General features: G+C 40.5%; 1 protein-coding gene across 1 annotated transcript; it reads right to left on the reverse strand.

The window, feature by feature from the left end:
- Window positions 1-21,861: 21,861 nt before the first annotated feature.
- olig1 (oligodendrocyte transcription factor 1) lies at window positions 21,862-23,556 on the reverse strand. The gene has a single exon (XM_085249454.1). The coding sequence runs from the start codon at window positions 23,175-23,177 to the stop codon at window positions 22,392-22,394; it is 786 nt and encodes a 261-aa protein (XP_085105580.1). The 5' UTR covers window positions 23,178-23,556; the 3' UTR covers window positions 21,862-22,391.
- Between the last annotated feature and the right edge of the window lie 573 nt (window positions 23,557-24,129).

Raw genomic sequence — 24,129 nt, forward strand, 5'->3', positions numbered from 1 at the left:
GGTTATTGTAGTTCATTTGTGAAAGTAACACCTGCATGCTCAGATTAGATGCTCTACTGAACTAAATTTGGATCCTAAAAGCCAAACTGTGAAGAACATCCAATTCTCTGTTGGTCTTTCTTTGTTATTTTAGTTTTATTGCAATTTCAAGAGGTATTTAAGTGAATTCGACTCCAGGTGGTCTTTGTGATTTGGGTTTATTATTTGTCTACATACTTTTCAATGCTCCAACAATCCAAAGTACATTTTCTACTATTGCTCATACTTGATGCATATTTTTAAATATTATAAGATGCCAAAGTAATCAAACTAGGGAAGAAACATGAAGTACTTTAACAAATATATGCTAATAATTTTGTAAACATCTCCACAACAGAACACATTAGTTTGTTCAACCAATCAGCTCTGGCCGATGGATCACTCAAGACCTCAAGACCAGTTTTAAGGTGGTCATACCAAATTTTGAATTTATTGGAGATAAATTATCTGAATTTCAGGAGCGGGACCACAACTCCAAACACGCCCCATCAGGGTCTTATCTATATATGGCTCTGCCAGTTCTAAAAGCTGTTTGTTCTCTAATCATGCCCCATCCTCCCTGCCCTTTTTCCAATTCTTTGACTTCTTCACTTCTAGAATTAGAATTAGAATTAGAATAGAATAGAATTCAACTTCTTCACTTCTCATTAGTACATGGGGATCCGCCAGGCCCGGGAGCTGCTGGCAGTCCCCATTGAGGCATCCCCCAAACCACAGCTCAATTCTTGATTAAGTCATTCGCCTTTATCTACTAAAAAACATTGCCAAACCTAAAATGAGGATGCGGGCCCAGCTAGTGAAATCCTTGTTAGAAATGCACAAACTCTGTTTGTGCCTTATATGCTGCATTCCTACCAATGTTTACAGATGTTTCAATAAATTGCTGGAGTTATTTAACATTTTCCTGGCAAAATATAAAGAAATGAAAGTTGACTCTAGAGTTTTGCACATTTCCCTGTGGTTTACAGCGGTGTGAAAAAGCGTTTGCCCCCTGATCTTGATGATCCCCAAAACTTTTGGGAAAAATTTGTGTGGCCTGATGAGACAAAAGACGAACTTTTGAGAAAGTGTGTGTACCATTACATCTGGCATCAAGTAACATTGTACAAACACTAAAATATGGAGGTGGTAGTGTGATGGTCAGGGGCTGCTTTGTGCTTCAGGACCTGGAAGACTTGCTGTGGTAAATGGAACCATGAGTTCTGCTGTCTACCAAAACATCAATGACGGAGAATGTTCAGCCATCTGTTTGTGACCTCAGGCTGAAGAGCCCTTGGGTTCTGCAGTAGAACAATGATCCAAAACAAACCAGAAAGCCCACGTCTAACTTAAGAAAAACAAAATGAAGACTTTGAAGTGGACTAGTTAAAGTCCTGATCTGAGTCCGATTGAGATGCTGTGGCACAACCTTAAAAAAACTGTTCATGCTCGAAAACCCTCCAGTGTGGCTGAATTACAGCAACTCTGCAAAGATGAGTGAGCCAAAATTCCTCCAAAGTGCTGTAAAACACTCATTGCTAGTAATTGCAAACACTTGATTGCAGGTGTTGCTGCTAAGGGTGCCATGGGCAATCACTTTTTCAGTCAGGGCCATTAGGTTTGAGCCATATGTTTTTTTTTCCTTAGTGATAAACACCTTCATTTAGAAACTGCATTTTGTGTTCAGTTGTGTTATCTTTATCTAATATTTAATTATTATTATTTTTTGATGATCTCAAACATTTAAGTGTGACAAACATATTAAAAAAATAGGAAATCAGGAAGGGGGTAGACAATTTTTCACACCACTGTAACTGTATGTATAAATATCCTACCATGCTTGCATACGTGCACAAAAAGTAGAAGCCTTGTAAAATACACAGAACAAAATGTCTACAAGTCATAATACAATTAAAATAATGTCTCCCCATTATCTGTATCCAAACAAAATTAGCTGCGGGGCTGTACTGTCAGTTTTGAGCTGATGAAAATGTTGACCTGACTGCTGCACTTATCACATACACACAAACATACACAGATGCACACAGACAAACACTTTTCTCAGGCAGGTCCTAATTGCCTATAAATGTCAGTGTGAGTCGGTGTGCGACTGTCTTCTGGTAAATTAACTGGTGAAACTGGCACCTCCTCATTAGACAAGAGATATACGACACAGAGAGAACACAACACACTGGTCAGCACTCAGTTTGCAGCTACTGGCTACAGCTATAAACTCCTCTGGGATTTTATCAAAGACAGTGTGTGCAAGTGTGTGTGGCTGAATGCATGTGCATATTTCCGTATGTGTGTATACATTTTGTATTCCTCCTTTTGTGCTTGTGTGCCCATCTGAGTCCTCCTGAGGGAAATTAGTCGTCTCTACCCTGCACTGTCTCCAGGTTCGTCCCTGATGTTTTCTCTCTCTGCCAGGACACTCCCACTCCCATCGGGCCACGCTGTGGCTAATTGCTAAATACACTGGCTGTTGTTTCAGATGTTGGTATCAGTCTCTGTAGAAAATGACTGCCATTCTGGCTAATTGGGAAACAATATCCAGACATGGCTCACTATAGATATATACTGGCTCTTACAGAAGAAGTGCTGATCTGACAGTTATAACTTGCAAATATCCTTTAGACCCCATTGTAATGTTAACAACATGCAAGACATCTTCAATGAGATTACAATTAAAATCCCACCAGCATTACTTTTTGTGTTTGTTACTGTTTGCTGAATAAAAACAAATAAATCAAAAGATTTAACTGGGATTTTTACTTGGCATGAAATACTGTCATGTTTTTAAAGCTGCTGGCATCTGTGGGATACACCCAAGGCATCCTTTGGTATCTGCACCGTTGGCACTACAGGCTTTCAAACTGTCCTGTTTGAAACAAGAGTCCACAAATATAAAAGGGAGGCGTGGCAGTGATGCAAATCACTGTCAACCTAGAAGCAGTTGAAGCTTTGTTTTTGTGCTTAGATCTTCATTTGTTGTTTTCAGATTTGGAGTTAGTGTATGTTTGCAGCACAACATGTTGGATAATGGGAATCCACTACTTTCATATATGATGCCAAAGACTTCGAACCAAGCGTCCATATCTGAGGACTTAAAAATGCAATCCAATTTGAGACACAATTTATAAAAAAAAAGTTATACTAAGTTTATATCAAATCATCCAACTACATTGAGGAATGCTTGCGAAAATGCTTTGCAGTTTTGCAATTTTGAAGTTGTTGTCAAGTTGAAGATATATTTTCAAAGAGCTCAAAACACTATGGTTAACCCAGGAGCTGAGACTCAACCAAAATGTTTATTGCAGGTGACAAACCAAAGTTATTGAGTGAATTACCAGTTGCCTCCAAAATGACTGTTTCTATCTTTTCTGCAGTTTCGTCAGCTGGCATCTCAAAGATATGCAGAAGATGTCCTCTGTAGGTGGTGCCATGATGCACTGGGTTACAGCCATAATCAGATGTGTTTTTGAGTCCTAACTCATCACATGTGGACCCTATTTGAATGAGAACTTGGCGTTACATTTAAATGCACTGGGTAAGTGTAATTTGCCAGTGTTGTAAAGTTCCAAAACTACAACCATGTTGATTTCTTGAAGTTTAGTCTCAAAACGTGCACAGCAAGCAATACCAAAAGTAAATTTAAAATAAAAAAGATTAGCAAACAAAGTGCAAAACACAAAGCTACTAAACAAACATGAGCTGCAGTCTCCTGACTGGCAAATTTGCAAGTTATTCCACCACAACCCATCCAGCCTCCTAATGCAGTATACTGATTAGATCTGTAGCTTTTCTCCTTGACCAGCATCACTTTGTGAGAGCTCACACAGAGCTCAGTGCCATTCTTCACAGCACTCCTTGAACTCTAGTCAGCTGTATTGCTCTTTAAGGCGTAGAAGGAGCAGAAGCAGTGATGAGCAGCTGAGTACCTTTCCTGAATGGTAGGTGGGGGGTGGTGAGTGGTGGATGATGAAAATCTGAATAAGAAAATAGTACAATGCCACAGAGCAGCTTATAAATTCATTATTAATGAAAATGTCATTAATTTCTGGTTACATTATAGTGCCAGGTTAAATCTTGTGAACTCAACATTAAGTTTTCTTTAAAGACAAAACACAGTAAATAAACAATATTTATAGAAATAGAAATAGAGTTAATATTTTAATTACAGGTAACAACACTGACGTGTACCAGAAGAACAGACTGCCGGGTCCTTTGTGATAGACAGTGAAAATGCATAGATAAAAGTGATATGCAACTACTTTTACAAAAAGGCAAACAGCGATGATACACAACACATGTTAACACATGTTAGCCAAGGTGGTGAGTAAGAGAACCTGTCTAGTCTCCCAGCACTCTCCTGTTAAAGACCATTGATCTATTTATACTGTAATGTGTGTGCACAGCTAATCACAAGAAAACACTAGCCTTTCACCTTGCCCAGCTCAAGCCATTGCTAAGGGGACATGTAAATGCTCATGACACACCCAGTGTAATTGGTGGCAAGCATAGACAGGCCTCCATCCGAAGACTTTAGTCTCTGCAAAGACTTGCAGCTCCACCTGCAAGTTGACACTAATTTAAAGGGTGGTGCAAACAGGCACAGAGGAAAACTTGTGATGCAGAACTATGCAAATACTTTGCCTTTAGCTTTAATTAATATATTTTGACAGATTTTACTGGGCAAGCACTGCTTGTCTTGCTTGCCCTGATTCAATGCCACTGTGACACAAGATTACATAGCAAGCTAAATTTTTTATTTTTTATCATTTTGGCCAGAAATAAGAAATTCCATGTTCAAAAATAAATATTTTAGTGTCTTAGAATATTGTTGAAGTTCAGTTGTTTATGTTTTCACAAAATTGGATGACTTATATATAACCTGGTACTACTTTCCAGTTGAAAATGTGTTTTCTGTCATTCCCATGTAAAACAAACATGCATTGAAACAGTTGCTGCTCCTTAAAACATCTGAGTGTGAGAATAGAAGGTCTTCAGACTCAGCAGCATGTATGAGCCATCTGTTAGACAGTGAATGTGTCTCTGCTTCTCTTGCTGTGACAGCACTCACTGTGAATTACACTGTTACCGCCAACTGTCTCACATACTGCAAACAGGGACGACTCTGTATATGTTATGCTAATGGTACATGGGTTATAGTGGCCAGCCTGTTGCTGGTGCTCTAAGAAAGGAGGAGAGGAATAAAGAAATAAAGAAAAGCTGAAACAAATAGAAATAAAGAAGCAGTGTCATTCAGACTCTCACGTGAGTGTCGTCTCTGTACGTTTGGATGCAGATGTGTGTTTGGCCTCCCAGAGTTGTGTTTGTATTTATATAATGAGTGAGGATAAAAATGCACAGGCACACATACAAAAGTAGGCTGTGTTTATTTGTCTAAAAACTTGCATAAAGACAGTTCCTGTGTATTCTAAAGGAAAGGAACTTAGATGTAAATATGAGTTCATTAGATGTCTGTGGGACACAAAAGAATTTGTGAACTCTTGCTTGTTTCTCATGTATGTATAACAGCCTGGGTCATGAGTTTAAAATAAAGTTTTTTGTTCAACAAAAGGATGGTGTACACTCACTGACCTGCATGAGTGCCTATAAACTTTACACTGGATTGATATTGTAATGTAAAATGCACTTTTCTAGCCTCTAGGAAAGGTTGCATACAGTGATGTGAAATTCGTTTTTTATGGGATTCTTTGAAGTCCTGTGAAAATTCAAGTGCATCCTTACTGCTTCCACAAGATTTAAGAGGGAATGTAGCAGCCAGGTCCTGCTAATCAATTGCATTTGATTAACTAATCATGAGCAAATGTCACAAGTTTCACCATTTTTGCTTGTCTGAAACATGTCGGTGTGTTAACACACTGCCAGTCTTCCCAGGAGTGGACAACCAAACAAGTTCATCCCAGCATCAGATCATGCAATGCTCAGAGAAACTCCAAATAACCCAAGAACTACCTTTTACACTCTACAGGCATCAGTTAAATCTTAAAGTTCATGGCAGTACAATTAGAAGAAAACAAATGAACTTGTTTGGAAAGGGTTGCCAGTAGAAATTGGTAACATGGTTGCAAAGTTGCATCTGAATAAACCAAAGGATTTCTGAAGCAATGTACTTTGGACAGATAAGACCAAAACTGAGTTGTTTGGCCCCACACCATCACATTACAGCAAATCAGTGCAAACGACTCTGTCAATTATGACTCTGCATTTCTTCATATCAGTCTTGCTAAACTATACAGATCTGTTAAACTATAAGAAATTTTTTTTTTTATAAAAAAATAATGTAATATTATGCAGTATTAGAAACCACATGGAACAAAAAGTGACAAACTTTGTGTGAAACTTGACCAAACCTTTGTTACAAAAACCGGAACTGGATCTCCAACAAAGAACAAGCAGCTTTTATTAGAAGAGCCAAAATTTCAGCCTGAAAAAAGACCATCAGGTAAGGAAATTGACCAAGAACATCCACGTTTATACAGTTTTGTTTTTTTGTTTTTTTTTAGCATTTGGGGATTTTGTGCACCTTCTACGCTAAGGTGACTGCTCAGACCTTGAGTGCAGACCTTCAGCACTATTGTCTCCAGCCCTACTCAGTACTCAATAGAGCTCAGTTTGGTTCTGTTTGATTGTTGTCTTTCTTCCAAAAATTATATTCAAGTTAAAGTGTTGTCAAAGAGATAGAGTAGAGGAGATTCAGTAAGCTTCACTGACCCACTAGAGCAGTGGTCAGAACTTCCATGGTACAGAGGCCAAATTTAAATCAGGGGAGACTCTGTTTGGACAAACTTTTACTGAGATTACTGGAGCACACTAAAAGTTACTTTTTTGAGTCTGTCTTGAACTTCATTACTAGTTTTTGCCTTAAAAAGGCCAAAATATTAGCCACCATGCAGTACAGCATGCTTCAACTTCACCTTAGTTAATAATTGATTAACTGTAAGCATTTGTAAAATTGAGTGTTGACTTCAAACACTTCTCTTTATGTTGTTAATGTTCCAAATGTCATACTGTCGACCGATAAATCATCAGCTCAAAATATTTCCCTGAAAACCCAGCAAGATTGTGATGTGACACTGAGAGTAATTCAAAACCACTGACTTTAAAGCTTGGCTTTAACCTGTCTTCCTTCTCTCTCCCCAGATGGCCGCCCCTCCCTGAGCCGGAGGTTTCTTCCTGTTGAAAAGGAGTTTTTCCTTCCCACTGTCGCCAAAGTGCTTGCTTTGGCGACAGTGGGAAGTGGGACAGTGATTGTTGGGTTTTTCTTTGGATGTATTATTGTAGGGTCTACCTTACAATATAACGCGCCTTGAGGTGACTGTTGTTGTGATTTGGGGCTGTATAAATAAAATGGAATTGAATTAAAGCTTGCTCAAAAAATGCTTAAAATATGCAGAACCTCACAAACACACACACTCAATGTGATGCCTTAGAGTGCAAAGATGTGTCTGAGGGCAACAGACTATCTCCTATTCTTTCTTGTTGTGTCTTGTCTCTCTCTTCTTCTCCTACACACACACACACACACACACACACACACACACACACACACACACACACACACACACACACACACACACACACAGGCACCTCTCTTCTGCAAGCAGCCTTTTCAATACTCAGCTGTCACTAAGACTGTATGGTGACCCGACCTTATTCTGCTGGTACACACATGTGCACGTACAAAAACACACACCCTTTTGTGTGTATTCCTTACATAGTCTCTTTAGAAGTAAAGCTCTTTGTGCGTGAATGTGTACCCATGTGTATGTGTGTGTATGCGTCAGATGAAGAGCGCGGGGGTGCTCTCTGACAGTAGTTTTGATGTATTTTTACAATATACCAGTGCACAAACATGCTTGTTCTGTTAAAGAAAACAGAGTATGATATGTGATCAAGTCACCAATTATTAATCAAATTTATTGTTGTTAAGCTTTGGATATTTGCAAAAAGCGCAAAATAACACAATGTGTAAGCAATCCAAATTAGCATATGAAGTATGGAAGTATGAAAATTGCTTTCTATCCATCTGCCATAGCACTTCAAACGCAGTTGCAAAATTCGGGGAACTTAAAAATGCCAGTTATGCTAACAAGTCCACAGGTTGTGATTAGCACTATTATGCACTTGCACTGTAACACACATATACTGATTATACTGTATGATAGTTGTCTGATGATGTGGCAAGACGGTGTAAGTATGGCATTTTTTTCACTTCAATAAAATCAGGTCTTAAAATTAACTTTAGTGGGGATGTGCATGTTTTGCACATAAGTTAGCACATGTATGACAGTGAGGTGTCTGCTTGTTTTGGGGATGGCATCAGTGTGTGTGTACGCATGTAGCACAATGTTTGTTCTGTGGGGGTATGCAGACAGATGGCTGGGACACTTCTGTCTGTGGCTGAACAGTCCCACCATTGTCTGTGTCACAGAGTGCATGGATTGTTGTGGCGGCCCGTCAAACTGTAGTGTCTGTAAATCTTACATGTTCTGAGACCAAAATTCACTCTGAATCCCATCCTGATGCACTGTCGGCCTCAACTGTGTCCTATTTGTTTCAACCCGCTTGGAAGAATTTAACCATTCACTCGCAGCTTGTTTCTCTCTTTAATCTTTGCGTGTGTGTGTGTGTGTGTGTGTGTGTGTGTGTGTGTGTGTGTGTGTGTGTGTGTGGCGCGTGCGTGTGTGTGTGTGAGGGATGTGAGGAATGTTTGCCTATTGATGACCACTGAATCCACTTTCAATTATACACAACCCATAAACATAATAACCTGGGAAAAGTGAAGGAGGGCATAAACTTTATACTTTTAACTTTTTTTAAAAGACTTACAACAGTTCCTACTAATTAATCTATCACTTAATTAATATCTATCAATTTAAGTAACAGATAAACAATTAAATGACTGATGTTTTTCACTATCTGTATAATAAATGTTTTTTCAATGGGTTCATTTCATGAAAAAAGGACATTTTCTGTGAATCAACATGAACTTCATGTTTTGACAGTCTGAGCGATGAGCTACAAGAACCTTTTCTGTAATTTTAAACATTTATGTCTTACATTTAAGCCCAAAGAGGCATGCTGACAGATTTTTCCCACTTGCTATAGCGTCCTTTCTTTATCATCTATAAATACTGAGACATACTGTTGAGATTGCTCTTCTTCATCTTATATTGAAATATTTCAGAGATTAAATGTGTACCAGTACACTTAAGTGGGCTGTGTGTGACCCACAATATAAGCTAAGTTTGGCATCCCTGTGTTAAGATTATCTAAATTATGATGAAACAAAACACTTTGGCTAAATTTGTCCTAAGAAGATTTTGTGAGGAGCAGAGAAAGATTATTCAGCCTTTTCATTCCCAATACAAATACCTGCTCTTGCACCACAAGTGCCAACCTGCAGTTGTGTCTGTGTAGGTTCTCAGTCATCCAGGCCTTGGTAGTCTAAGGAGCATGGGAAAAAAAATCTTGTTACAACATATAAATGTATCTCACGCTGACAAACATGTGATTTAAGGTTCAGAGAAAAAAAGGTGTTGCTTTTTTTCTCTTAAAAAAACCCTCTAAAAAATCAAGCCACATATGTTTGCTCGCTGGAAATGAAACAGACATGCAGAAAGTGACACCTCACTCCAAAAGTGTGCAGATGGGATCCAACACAAAAGAACTTTGAACCAATTATCATAATCTCTCACTCCCTTCCTTTCCCCTCATGATTAAACATGGGAGAGTTAAATCAGACGATTAGCATGCTGTCAGGGAGAAGTCTAACTGCTGTTGTGTTTCACAGTGTGAGAGACAAAGCGCTGGCCTGCGCACCGACAAGCCTCCCTGGCCAGCTACAGTAAACTGGTAAACACACGTCTGTTTGGCTCAGCGGGGGATGACAAACACCCGCCGAGGAGGCAGAGATGAGAGGGCGGGAGGGACTGAAGAGATGGAGCCCGTTTTGACTCTTTGGCCCCTGCGTCTCTTGGTGCCTACTGTCCAGAAATCTGGGACTAAACAAGTCTTTTCTGAAAGGTCCCGGCACAACTGCCAAATGTGTAATGGAGGGAGGGGTGGTGAAGGGCAGACTAATTTAGACAGAGAGGTACGTTAGACATTGGACTCACCTTCAGTGTTTTTGTTGAAGTTTTATTGAACACAAGAAGAAACTGACGTGTTTGTGACATTAGAAAGAAAAATGCTGTCAGTGTTCGCAAGTTACTGGGATACTGGGATGTCATAGTAACTGCTCTTGAGGAAGAAGAGCATTCAAACATACTTCTTGATGAAGAACTAGGGGCAGATACTTAAGCTATATCACCTTTTCCTCTCACTCATATTACTTCTTAAAGGCTCTTTCTTAGGCTGTAGCATGATGCATCCCAAGGGGTAAGTCTGTGATATTGGGCTTTTCATACAAGACAGATTTCAATTTTGGCTCCTGCGGTTTGTACATTTATTCATTCGGCATCATTCCACCTCAGCATGTGACGACTGTGCGTGCAAAACAATCAGAATTTGTTTTTGTGGTGGTAGGTGCGTTTCTGCATGCCAACATTTACACGCGTCTTATCCATCCCGCCTTCACTCGCTGACGTTTGGAGGTCGTTGGAGTTGTCGTCCGCTGAGCGACAGCTCACTCTCGTCGAGGCCGATCTGTCTGGCCGCGAGCCTGCCGTACCGCCTTTTGCAGTGCCGTGTAACCATGCCGACAGGATTGGGCCAGGGTCCAGGAAGACAGTCGGCATTGGAAGCTGTCAGCAGCAGCTCCGTTTGACAGCATGCAAATATATGCAAATGAAGAGGTCCAGCCATGACACCTGCACACAGGAGGAATGGACTGTGCCCTTTCCAGCAGAGGACTCAGGATGGTGGGTACACTGCCCAACACACACACACACCCTCGCACTGATATACACAAAAGGACACACAATCACACTGCATTGCTTCAGTGCTCCATAGAAAGCTCGAATTAAGCAGTTAAAACATGCAAGTACTTCAAAATTTGGAACTTATATGTGCTGATTTGACTAAAATCATTTTTCATGGATTCACAATCTTAGAAACAAGCCCCGCCCTCTCCAAACCACTGTGAGGTTTCTAACGAAGTTACTGATGCTATGTTGCTCTTATTTTAACAGGATTAATTCAGACTGACAAAGTGTGCAGGGGTTAAATCAAACAGGCTTTCTTCTTGTTTGGTGAAACATAAAACTTTGTCTTCTACTGATCTAAAATGAGCGCTTAAGCAATGTGGAACAGCCTGAGGTCACATTACCACTCTAGGTTACACTCAATTTAAATAAAATACCTAAAATTGTATTTATAGTTTAAAAAATGCGTTCTGTAACGTTTGTTAAGTGTTAAGCTGCATTCACTTGAGTTTCTTCCCACCTTACTGACCTCTACAGCAACACAGCAAACACACTCTGTCCACCTTTTAACTTATGGCGGAGCTCTTTCCAGGCTCCAGACTAAAGTCCTTTGGGTTTATTGTTCAGTGGGTCAAAATCATGTACCTGTGTGATAAAAATGCAGCTCCTCGCTTGGCCTCTCCTCATTTCTCTGAAGTGTTTTGACTCCTGAGTTGACCCTGCCGGCTGGTTTTGGCATTCCAGCAGGCTGGAGGAGAGGAGTGAGCGAGCTGTGGCCCCTAGCAACCCTTGCAAACACACACACATCCACACACGTGCGCATGCTGTCCTTGGGTTGAGGTGTCCAGGGTTTCTGCTGGTCAGCAGAAAGAGAACGGCTGTGTGATGGCACAAGTGTCTGTGTGAGTGTTTTGGTGGGGGTTGTAGCTGTCAGAGTAGCCCTAAAAGTGTGCGTGTCTGTGGGGGGATACGTGTGGTTGTAATTTAAAAGTAAGGAGAGGTGGGGTGGCCTTTGGGAGGGAGCTGAAGTCTAGTGGCTCTGATCCAGATCTTGTACCATGTAAACTGACTACACCCCCTGCATCTCAAAAAATCTCATATTTATAACATGCACACTCACATTCACTTACGCACACACACACACATGAAAACAAAGACTCTCCCCTTTGCCCTTGTCTGTTTTCGTGTGTGCGTGTGTGAGCAGATGGACAGGTTCATGGACCCTGAGGGAAGAGACGAGTGTGTGTCTCCTACCGCCACAAAATACAAATAATACACACAACAATTAAAAGATACCGACGCAATCAAAAGTGTGCGTTCGTGGACTCACGAGGAGAAGCGATCCATTACGTATGAAAGCTTTGAGGTTTTTCAATACATTTGTTTAAAGTTTCTAACAGACAACGAGATTAATGAGAGTGATGCAGCGCTCTGATAATAAACTTGTTTATTATGAAAAACCAACAAAAATCTGTAAAAGTGCCAGTTTCTGACACTACTTTGGGTCTTTGGACACAGAGGCAAATGAGTGAGTTGGATTTGACTTTGGGGTTGGAAAAAGCCTAAATGAATAGAAATAAATAAGATGCAAAAGTAAAATAAATCCCCCGTGTGAAGCAAACACATGCTTGGAAGAAAAATAACTTAAACACTACAGCATGAAAATGATCAGGCATGAAGTGTTTAAAAAGCTAAGCTGAAGTCCTGGTAATGAGTTCATAAATAATTGTCTTCTTTGAACACATTAGTGGAAATGAAAATGATTTGTTTATGCATAAAGCTTTGGTTGTAAACACTTTAAATAAAATCATCTTTCCTTCTTCCATCCTCCTCGGCTCGCCTTAAGCTGGTCACAGGATCGCGCGACGCACTCGTCAGAGTAAAGAAGTGAGAGGAGAATCCTCCATCCTCATGATTGATGACTCCACACACAGTCGGTGTTTGCCTTCTTCACACCACTCTCGTATGAAGGAGATATTCATAAGTTTGCTGAGCACTTAAAACTGAGTGCATTTATTAACAGCCTAAATCCAGAAGAAGGATATAAATTACATTTATAATCTAAAATAAATTGACAAAAATATATTTTTTAATATTTCAAAATGTCACCAACCACTATCACTTGGGCAATGTGTGGTGTATATAATATTTATGAATTCATACAATTTTTAAATCATACTTACATAGACAGTAAATTGATTTTATGAATTGATATTTGTACTGTTTTTATTTTTTTTTAAATTACAATAAAAATTTCCAACAAGTTAAAAATCAGAAAATTACTTTGTTACTTTGATATAATCTGATCACAGGAGGGAAACAAATAACCAAGGAGATCATTCTTGATAATTCAGATATTTGATTCCCCCCAAATCTGGGCCTTGTTCACTCATGCAGTAGTAACACTGAAAAACTAACCCGTCTCTGGGCGCACAATGGCGGGTGCCCCCCCTGCCCCTCAGACTCCCCACATAGACGGCGCTGTCTGACAAGCCCGCCTGCCAAACAACTCAATTAAGGAGAAAAGGAGGCAAGAAAGAGAAGCCCAAACAGAGGAGCGAGAGAAAGGAAGGAAAGAAAGAGGACAGGAAAACAGAGGAGGGAGAGGGCCGGTGCCTGTCAGGCCACGTCGACACCCAGCCAACGTTTGGCGAGAAGCGACAAAAACACAAAACGAAGAAGAAAAGAAAACTGATCTGTGATGTGTTAACTGGAATTCCTGCTTCTGAGGCCACCGAGGGTTCAGAGGGCAAACCGAGGGCCAGGGGTTCATTACCACAATGACGCTCACACGCACTGTTAAAGCACCACAGAGTTCACATGTTCGAGCCTATTTCCAAACCATATACATAATGTGGCTTCACGTAAATCTACTAAATACCTTTGAAATGTTTAAAAATGTTTCTCCCACTTTCTTTATGTTTAGTAACAGTGGAGATTGTTAACTACATGACTATTGTTTTCTTGTTATTTAAGAAAATAATCAAAGCAATTCTTCTAAAGGATAAAATGAAGATCAACTGTTCGAAAATAAAGTAAAATGCACTTTAAAGGCAGCACAATGATGCTTTAATCTTTCTTTTTTCTCTCTCTGTTTTTTAAAAGCACCCTGCAACACAGAAGTAATCCATTCATTCTAAGTAGTGAGGAGCTGTGAGACGTTTAGCACATGCAACAGTTTGATACTGAGGATGCATGTGAAGACATAATCTGCCACATATCTATAAAATAAACACATAGCTTATCATTTTATGAATAATACATCTGACCCTTAAAACACATTTCACAGGGCATCACCTGGCTGACTGAGAAGTAAAGTATACTGCACTGCGTGGGCAGTATACTCACAATAATAAGCTGCATGTCTCATCTTAAATAAGCTGTACTTGGTTAGTCTATGGCAACATGTTGCATCATTTTTTTAAGTTCTGGGAGGTAATTATATTTCAAAGCGCCGAGGACCTGTCACAGTTCTCAAACTTAGCGAGCTACAGCTTAAAACTGGATGTTTTTTTCTTTTTCACAAATCTGTACCTCTTTCTTGACATTATCTTAAACATTGCAAAGTACTTTTCCATCAGAATAAATCTGAGGAAGCACACAAAAGTTGAGCCATCCTTTAAAAACACAGACTGTCTGCGGACTGCCTTGAGAAAGTCCTGTTTAAGAGCTAACGCTACATGCAAAACTTTATTTACTCGTATCTCCTTCTTTTATGCTTTTCACTTGATATTTGGTTGCAGAGAGAAATAAAAAAGTTTAGAACTCAACAATCAGTAGCCATGTAACCTTCCTACCATCCCTCACTGGGAAGGGGCTCAGATCGTCTGAGTAAAGAGATCAGAAACATAATTCACAGAGCAAATGTTTTATTTGAGGCTAAATTCACACCATGCAAAAACTGCACTTTTATTTAGTAATAACAATGGGAACATCTGAGAAAAAACGGAGTGACTATAGTGACATAAGGGAGCCTCCAACTTCTTAAAATGAACTTTTTAACTCTTTCACCTATAAAGATGGCATTTGACAACCTCCTCGTACTCGTTCTGATGAGTTTTGACGCCTCAATAAAGACGTGTTTTGGGGACCATTAGAATAGTTTTCCCAAGGGTAGCTGCACAGGCAGAGACCGCCCTCACTAACTTCTGATGCACATCCAGTCACTTTGTTCTGAAGCCTGAAATATGACAGAAACCACTCAGTGTAGAAAAATGCTTCAAGCGTTGCTCTTTGTAGGCTTTCAAGGGATAAAGAGCTAAACATACATCTGTATTTGTTTGAGTCAGTAACAAACGCATAATAGCTCAAACGTTTATATCTTCATGAGTTTCGGTGAAGTCAAATGTAAAATGTACTGGATGATGACGAGTGGCCTGTTCTAAAGACACCAAAATGAGGGATTCCTCTTTTCAGCTCCAGCTCTATACAGCGTACAGGTTATAGGTTCTAAACAACATAAACACTTTTCCTCTGGCTCACATTGTATTTTATTATTTTAATGTAATATTTTAGCTGCACGCAAATTCATAAAAAAATATGTTTAATAGCAAATTAAATTGTTTATTGATTTCTTTTTTTTCATGATGACCAGCTGAACTTTGATTTCAGTGAAGTCATCTGTTCGAGTTTTTGCTTTGACCTTCACCACTAAATAATTTCAGATTTCATCCATACGTTTTCTTTGGCCTTACATCATCTCAGTCTGTTTTCTTGGGGCGTTTGGGGGGGGAGTGTTTTGTTTTTTTGGATTGTCGACTGGGGTAATGAGGTGAGGTTTGATGGCCGCCTGTAAAGTTGTAATGAGGGCTGCGGTGTGAATAGGACAGAGGGCTGGAAAGGGTGGGAGAGAACACGATGCTTAAAGAGCAGGCCGGCAAACTCCGCAGTAACCCCGTTGTATCGGCTCAGTCTGAGAACGACAGGGTGACAGAGGGGATCGGGAATTTCGGGGTGGGACAGGACAGGACAGGAGGGCCTGATGTTATTTAGGCAGGGAATGAATAAAAGCTGGGTTAGAAAGTAAATGGGGGTCCTGACCAGCCCCTGTGCTCCTCTCATTGTGAAAATGAAATTTATGGCTAGGGATTTCCTAAGCCAAGGACTCCCCACGTTGACTGGTTAAGTGCTATGAAACAGTGCAACAAAGGCCGGAGGCAAATTACACTCTGAGATAAGAGGCTGCAGGAGAGGGGACAGTGGAACATCATGTGTACTGCACACATTAGAGACACATGTTGGGGAACAAAGTGGCTGGGTGGGTTCAGAAACAGCATTTTGTGTAGCTGAAATCCAGCAGGCCTTTAAAATTTGTGTTTGCACTACGGGGGGCTTGCAACACTAAAAACAGCAGCTTTACTAAAGGATTCTGGCATGAAGCATTAGCAGAAACCTGCACAGGTGGTGGTTAAGCGACTCGTGACTGAAATGTTTCTTTTTATGATGTATTTATGTGAGAACTGCGTGATTTTTGATTTGCTCGATCTAAATAAAAATAGCACAAAAAGGTCTTGGAAAAAAAGAAAAACAGGAGGTGTAAGCAAATGACGGCACAGAAGCAGGTGGAGTCGGTTACTTTTCTACATCAGAGCAAAGCGTCCAGTGACGCTGGGTCATTCTGATAGATGCTGGTTTATTAAAGAAACAGAAGCAGTTGGTCAAGGATAAGCTAAGACTTGAGGTTACAGTCCATCTTTTGTTACCACAGCAGGCTCGTCTCCTACAACCTGCACATGACTGCAAATACATTTTCACAAATACATTATTCTTCATCAAGGTAGAAGTCTCATTGAGGATGAAAATCTCTTTTTCAAGTGAGCCCTGCTCAAGGAAATGACAACAAATATAACACATAACAAGTAACGGGAAAATACATGTGAGATACAAGCAAGTGAGCACAAATCCATCCAAATTATACGCAATGAACGATGGTTACGAGTGCAACATCAAAGGCGGTCGCGTTGACCAAGAGAACTATTTTCTCGCTCCTTTAAAAATGGATTTAAACGGTCCTATTGTAACCAGTCCTGACAATTTCAGCTCCTTCTGAAGTGCATTTAAGGAAAAAGGGGATACGTATTTAAAAGCCAAACGTTTTTAAAGCTAGATAATAGCACTCTATATTTGGCAAGTCATAGAAAACATTCATACTGCTCTCACTTTCTCTAAAATTGCTTTCCCCTCTGAGAGAAACATTCTTTATAGATGCCTTTAGTTTGGGCCTTATTAAGATTACAGTTGCGTTCTTGGGTTTATACAGAAAAAGTCAAAAACATGGGAAGAAAGATGTTGGTCATCTACCATTCTTTTATTACCTAAATCGATCGTGGCTCAAGAGTTGGGAGTTCGCCTTGTAATCGGAAGGTTGCCGGTTCGAGCCCCGGCTCCAACAGTCTCGGTCATTGTGTCCTTGGGCAAGACACTTCAACCGCTGCCTACTGGTGGTGGTCAGAGGGCCCGGTGGCGCCAGTGTCCGGCAGCCTCGCCTCTGTCAGTGCGCCCCAGGGTGGCTGTGGCTACAATGTAGCTGCCATCACCAGTGTGTGAATGTGAGTGTGAATGGGTGGATGACTGGATATGTAAAGCGCTTTGGGGTCCTTAGGGACTAGTAAAGCGCTATATAAATACAGGCCATTTACCATTTTACCATTTAAATCTGACCAATCTGAAGCTGCCTTTGAGAATAATCCAGGTAGTAAACTGGCTCAATATAATTAGGCAATACATCTCTATATATGCTTTCCAAGTCTAATCTAATGTTGTATCGAGCTCCACACGTGGGTAAACTCTCAAGATGTAGGAGCTGTTAGCAAGTACAATTTCCATGGTAACAGGTAAACATAGTCTAACCACTGGCAGAGTGTAGATGTGTGGAAATGTGTGCTTTGCATCGTGTTTTAGCATATTTATGTGTGACTCACGTTTACTGTTGTAACAATGTTCTTATACTGACAGTTACAACCAATTTTAATAGTTTTTTTTTTTATTTTAAATTAAGAAAAAGTGTGCGTGCCTGTGAGCGCATTGTCTTACGCGCTCTTTTCACCCTATTGAACAACAGTGATGAAATGGAGATGAGTTAAAGTGCTAACACAAAGACTGACCAGACCCCTGCGTGGCCGCAACAATGAAACCACCAAACACAAGAAAGTGAGAGCCTCTTGGAGAAATGGAGAGAAAGAGCAGAGAATGAAAGGGGGAGAAATTAAGGAGCCTGACTTAAAAAAAAAAAGACGAAGAAGAAGAAGAGTGCAATGGGGGAGAGAAGAAGGGCCGGTCTATCCTGAGAGCAGGAGGAAATGGATGGTGGGCAAAGGTAGCAGAATAGGGAGCAAAGGTAGCTAATCCCTCCGGAGACATAAAGCAGCTATATGTAAATGAAAGACGTGAAGTTCTGCCGTCTCACTTTGATCTGTGAATCAGGCTCTCTCTCCACTCCCCTTCCTCTCCTCCTTCACTCTCACCCTCTTCTCCTTCCCCATTTTTTTCTTGTAAGAAAATCAAGCCTTATTTAGCTTAATCTCACTTAATAGCATGTAGCTCCTCTTTTGTCCTCCCCGATGCTAACAGATTCCCTTCTTTTCACTCGGCACTATTCACATATCTGCCATCCGTAATCCTCTTATTCCGGGGTGGCAATTATTTTGAGTATTTTATCAGCATTATGATTATGATTATTTTCATTATTATTATTCATGCAGGCCGTGCTAAGGGCCAGGTTGTGGCTGAGAATATCCTCCCTATCAGCGCCTCTTATTCTTTCTCAGAATGAGGCTGCCTGCTTTCTTCCAGAGGGGTGGCGAGTTTGCAGGAGTGAACCCCATTCAGAGTGACACATTTTCTGGGCGTTTGAACATATTGTGGAGTGAGTGTAATGAGTAGCAGCGAATCACCCCGTCCCAGCTCCTTAACACAGGGAAACATCAAGAATTTGAGGACGGAGGAGCGAGAGGGGGCTAATAATCAAAGGGCCTTCTTTTCTTGTGGAGCAGTAATTACACGGGAGGGTTTTGATCTTTTGCTTGTTGGAGCAATGAATTGAGGGGAAAAGGGGATGAGGACTGTTTCACAGTTTTTGAGGTGGGGTGAAGGGTAGAGGATGATTTTCAGCTCAACAGCTAGTCAGTCTCTGAAGGATATCAGAGCTCACAGTGGAGAAGATGGAAAGAAGTTGGCATATGGAGAACGTTGCTTCTATTTATTTTTAGTGAGTGAATCATTTCTGAATTGTGAGAGAACGGCAGGAAATGTAGGATTGAAACACTCGCAAAGGGTTCAATCAGTTCAAGCCTTTTAAAGCAAATGGGGGTGTACATCTGGGAAAGTAAGCGGTAAAGAAAAGTCAATATTAGCCATTGGTCAGTTTAGATGCTAACACCCGTCTTCCAATGTTCTAAAGCAACTCTATTACTAGTTTACATTTTTTCCAGATGCATGAAGTGACAGTCTTTTTCTAGGTACTTTGGAAAATTGTGGTCAACATGACTGAGCCTTTGCCTCAGGTTTGATCATTAAAGTGTCCACCTTAAAACCAGTATGTCATATTAAGAACTGTGATTTTTCGTTCTAAATCATTCTTGGACACTATGATAAACAGAGTCTGATTGCTTTTGAAGGTAACACTTTAATGTTTATTAAATTGAATCTAGGTTTGCAAAGGCGATGTTCAGTTTAGGCACTTAATATGCACTACATGCATAATGATTAGAGGCTGATCCCTCTGTTAAGGTTTTGCCTCCAAGTGCTGTAAAAAAAATCTTAATGTGGACTTTATTATTCTTTAAATTTGCACATTAATTGGACATTATGAGTCTGATACAAGTCACTCTGGAGGAAAACTGTCACAGGCTGGGTCTCTGACTCAGCGTTTCTGAGGTTATTCTGGGGTTTTTGAGTTTCTTATGTGTGGTTGTGGGTTAGTTGAGTTGAGTTTGACATTATTAACATTGTTTTCAGGAGTTTATTTTAGGGCTGTATATTGTCACGTTTGTATTGTCATGCCCAGGTTTCTTGTTTTATTTTGAAAGAGTCTGGCGTGTTAGTTTCACTTCCCTGTTGCGTCATTAGGTTCATGTGTGTCAGCTGTTTCCCCCATGTGTCTCGACTTCCCTTGATTACCTCATTTGTGTATTTAACCCTTTAAAGCCTGTCGGAGTTCCGTTTTGCATAACTATTTTTAAATCCCTGTAGAACCTGAACCGCGTAAGCTAGCGCAATAATTTTTTTTGCATATGAAACCGGAGGAGTTGTACTTACATCTTATGCCATCAGCTTGTCCTCGTCACGGTTTCCTTCCACATAAAGCTTTGCAAATATTGCATAAGAAGCGCTTGCAGGAACAAAAACATAATATTCAAGTAACACGCTTTGCCGATCCGATCAGCTGTTCGTAACACTTCCCACATTGAAACAGACGTCAGCGCGAACGATCGCATGTCCGCCATTACCGGCCCAAAACAGGAAGTGACGTCATTTTCGCAGAAAATGTAGTTTTTTTACTTGTAGGCCTTAAAAGCCTATACTAGTGTTTTTATAAGTCATGTTTGACTTTATGCTTTTCTGAATAGTTTCTGGGATGCTTAGAACTCAAACTGCACTGCTTAAAATAGTTTATTTTGATGCACATGCTGTTTTCTTTGCAAATTTGCATCATAGGATTGTTTCTCGTTTTTCCTGCAGTGTATAAAAATTGGTGTATCTCAAAAATAAAACTATGAAGACACTCAAAAATAAATTTCCTGTTGTTGTAAACTATTTTTTGCAACTTTTTTGTATTTAAAGTTTTGAAGGATAAACCTCTTAAATTTCTCCAAGTAGAAATATATGTTAAAAAAAACGATTTTCAATTTTTTTGTAGTTTATTGCACTTTTTTGTAATTTATGTAGTTACTATGGACTTAATGCATACATATTATTAAAATATGGGCTATAACAGTTGTATTGATGTAGCAACTGGAAATGCTCCCAAAAATGGCACTACAGGATGTAAAAATATAAAGTAAGCTCTGGCGGCCTTGGTTCTACGGTAGGTCTTAAAGGGTTAACCCCTCTGTTTTCCATGTGTCATTGTCTTGTAGTGTTACATGGTGGTTCATAGTTTTCATAGTTTTGCCACCGTTTGTTTTGTTGTTTTCATGGTTTACACCTGTCATCAGCTGAATAAAGCTTGTTTTTGGTTCAACGCAACTCCACTCTCGGCATCTGCATCTGAGTCCTGTTCAAAAAAAAAACATTGGTGCACCCCGGTGTGACAAAAACAAGTGTTTTTATATTATAAATGCATGGTAGAAGAAACCCTGAAAGGAGGATCACTTCTCATTCTCAACAGTGACAGAATTTCCCACCATTTGTTTAAAAAAATATATGCAAATGTTTGCAGTAGTCACAGTAGAATCTTTCTGCTATTAGTTTGCAAGGAATCTGCTCATGTTTGCTTCTATATTTATTGGAACTCAATCACTTTTCAAACATGAACTCCAGACATGGGTGCCATCAGACATTACTTTGTACTTTGTACTTGGAGCTGGCGAGTTGTAGGCTGCTTCACACCTGATCCAACAGCCTGTGATATTTCCAACTTCCACAGGTAATGTCTAGAAAAGTTGATGACTGAAGCACATGTGTGAAAAACACGGCATAATAAACTTTGATTGGTGCTTAGCTATCTTGCAGTCTTGTGCATCTGTACTCAGTTTAACAGTGGTTTATTTTTTCTTTTGACTTTTTTGGGCAATGAGCAATGCATTGTGGGATAAAAAATCCACTTATTTTTTAATATGCATACTAGCTAGTAAGGTCTGTACTATTTGCTACTTCCTTCTTTCTGACACAACTGGACACTTCCTTTCCTCTTCCTTCTGCCTCTAATGCAACAATCAGCTAATATGAACCTTCAAACTGGAATACAGACATTTCTTAAAGTTTAAAGTATTATAAAGTTACTAAAGACTTGGTTTCAAACATCAAGAGTTTATTGTTGTTTATTTATTGTGGTAACATTCCAGTTATCAAAACTTAGGGTTCAAAACTGAGAAATCCAGCAACTCTGCTACATTAAGACTCACAAAGTGATTGGTGTGGAGCCCATTGAATTTGAAACAGAAAGATAAACAAAATCATGACATAAACAAGTTTTTTTTTCAAGCTTTAAGTAAAACTGAAAGCAAACTAATAAGCCGAGATTTCATAGTCTTATGCCAACAATGTTATTCAACCTCTGCTGCAGCACAACACTGTAGCTACGTGTATCATGCACACAGTCATTACAGTTTATAGCTAATATGCAGAACATTGTGAGAGTGAGAAAAAAAAGAATAAAAGAAAAATACTTCCATCATGCTTTTTAAAAGAATCAAATGATAAGCGTGAGTAGTGTAGTAACATATCATAAACATGTTAAAAATGTTAGAAAAATAACAATTCATATAAAAAATGCTGCATTCAAGTCCATTCTTCAGCGAACTTCTTCAACTTTCAATGTCACTTTGGGAATCTGGGAGCTAGAGTGGAGTGACTGAATCTGGGCAGTCTGCAGACTCCACAAGGACACAGCGACCCTGCTGGAGCACCTGCAGAGCTCCACTGCATGGGGGCCAGTGGGGCCTCCATGGGACCTGGAGAAAGCAACGGACATTTGGCTCCTGCAGATGATGAAGAACTGGAGGGAGATGATGATGATGAAGAGGAGGAGGAGGCTGCTGAGGAGAGGAGGGATTCCTGGGTGAGGAGGAGTTGACCGGGACTGGAAATGAGGGGCCACCCTCCTGCAAGCAGCAGCCGGGGGACTGGTCCTGTGGTCACCCCCATTCCTACACTTACCTCCCCCAGCAACCGCCGCATCTCCTGCAAAGATGAACCCAGCAGGAGGATATAGTTCCTGGCTAGAACCAGGGTAGAGATCTTGGAGAGTCTGCGGCCCGGAGTTGCTCCATGTTGGTGGGACTGAGAGGAAGCAGATGAAGGCGAGGAGGCATAAGGCACCATGACCTCCCTCAGAGCATCCATAGCAATGTTTAAGTCCTGCATCCGCTTCCTCTCCCTGCTGTTGATCTTTCTTCGAAGTTCCTGCTGCTCCTCAGGGCTCAGCTCCCGCTGAGGTTTGCTTGATCTCTGGCCATTTGGGAGGCCAAGCATCGGTGCAGGGTTTAGGTGAGAGCTCAGGTTGAAACCTGGAGGGCAGTGGGATAAGTCCTGGGCAGACCCAGAGCCGCAGAGAGGTAGCGACTGCTCTCGGGCTCTGATTACTGGGCTTGGCAGCACATTCATAGTCTCCTAAGAAGAGCTGCAGTCCGGTGAAGACTTCAGCCAAAGATAAAGTTTGAGAGAAAAGCCAAAGAAGAATTTAATAGTCAAAGCTAAAAAAAAACCCCCACTTTACTCAAACTTTAAAAGAAAAAGAAAAATCCACAAGCTGTAAAATCTAATTGTCATTCCCTCCACCTGTTGCGCTCCCCTTTGTTTGCAGAAGACTGCAAGCTGCCATCCAGCACAGTGACTTTTGACTTCTGAGGTTTCTGGCTCCGGAGTAGTGAGCAAATGAGAGCTTTCTAAAGTGGCATCCCGGTTTTATCTCATTTCCACAGCTGCGCGAGGCAAGAATGACGGCTCACACAGTGGAGAAGTGAGCTAAATGATCCCCTCGCATGCCCCCACCTCAGCTCTCCTCCTCCCCGACATGCCATGTGCTCTTTACAAATGTACATATGCACATCCAACTTTGTGAATTTTGACAGTCAAATGAGGTTGACTGTCAAGGTTGTCATCCAAAGAACACCATGACAAGCTCACTGAACATTTGGATCAGTGTAAGACAGGATATTAGAGGTTAAACATGAGGACAGCTAACACTAAACTAAACCTGTCTTGGTCTGACATTTACTGTTTTCATATAACCTTTGAGCTGCTGTCCTCACTTAACAAAGTTGTCTGTGCACTTTTTAGGGATGTCTTGCTGTAATGGCTTAGACCCCGTTTTGCCTTCAGAAATGGCTTATTTCTCTGTGGCACTGATTCAGCAAGGTGCTAGAAACATTCCTCAGACATTTTTGCCCATGTTGACGTGACAGCATCACACAGTTGCTGCAAAGAATCTGCCGTTCCAGTACATCCCAAAGGTGCTCTGTTGGACTTACATCTAGTGACGGTAACTAGTTTTATGACATGGTCCATTATTGTGTCAAACACAGGTATGCTGTGGTATTTAAATGATGGTCAAATA

Source organism: Mchenga conophoros, linkage group LG16, assembly GCF_057382185.1.
Source record: "Mchenga conophoros isolate Kocher_MC1m ecotype Shallow Benthic linkage group LG16, M_conophoros_male_GT1.1, whole genome shotgun sequence".
NCBI classification, from domain to species: Eukaryota; Metazoa; Chordata; class Actinopteri; order Cichliformes; family Cichlidae; genus Mchenga; species Mchenga conophoros.

What these genes read in the sequence shown, in the direction of transcription:
- olig1 (XM_085249454.1), bottom strand. Translation starts at nt 23,177, where the DNA reads ATGAATGTGCTGCCAAGCCCAGTAATCAGAGCCCGAGAGCAGTCGCTA.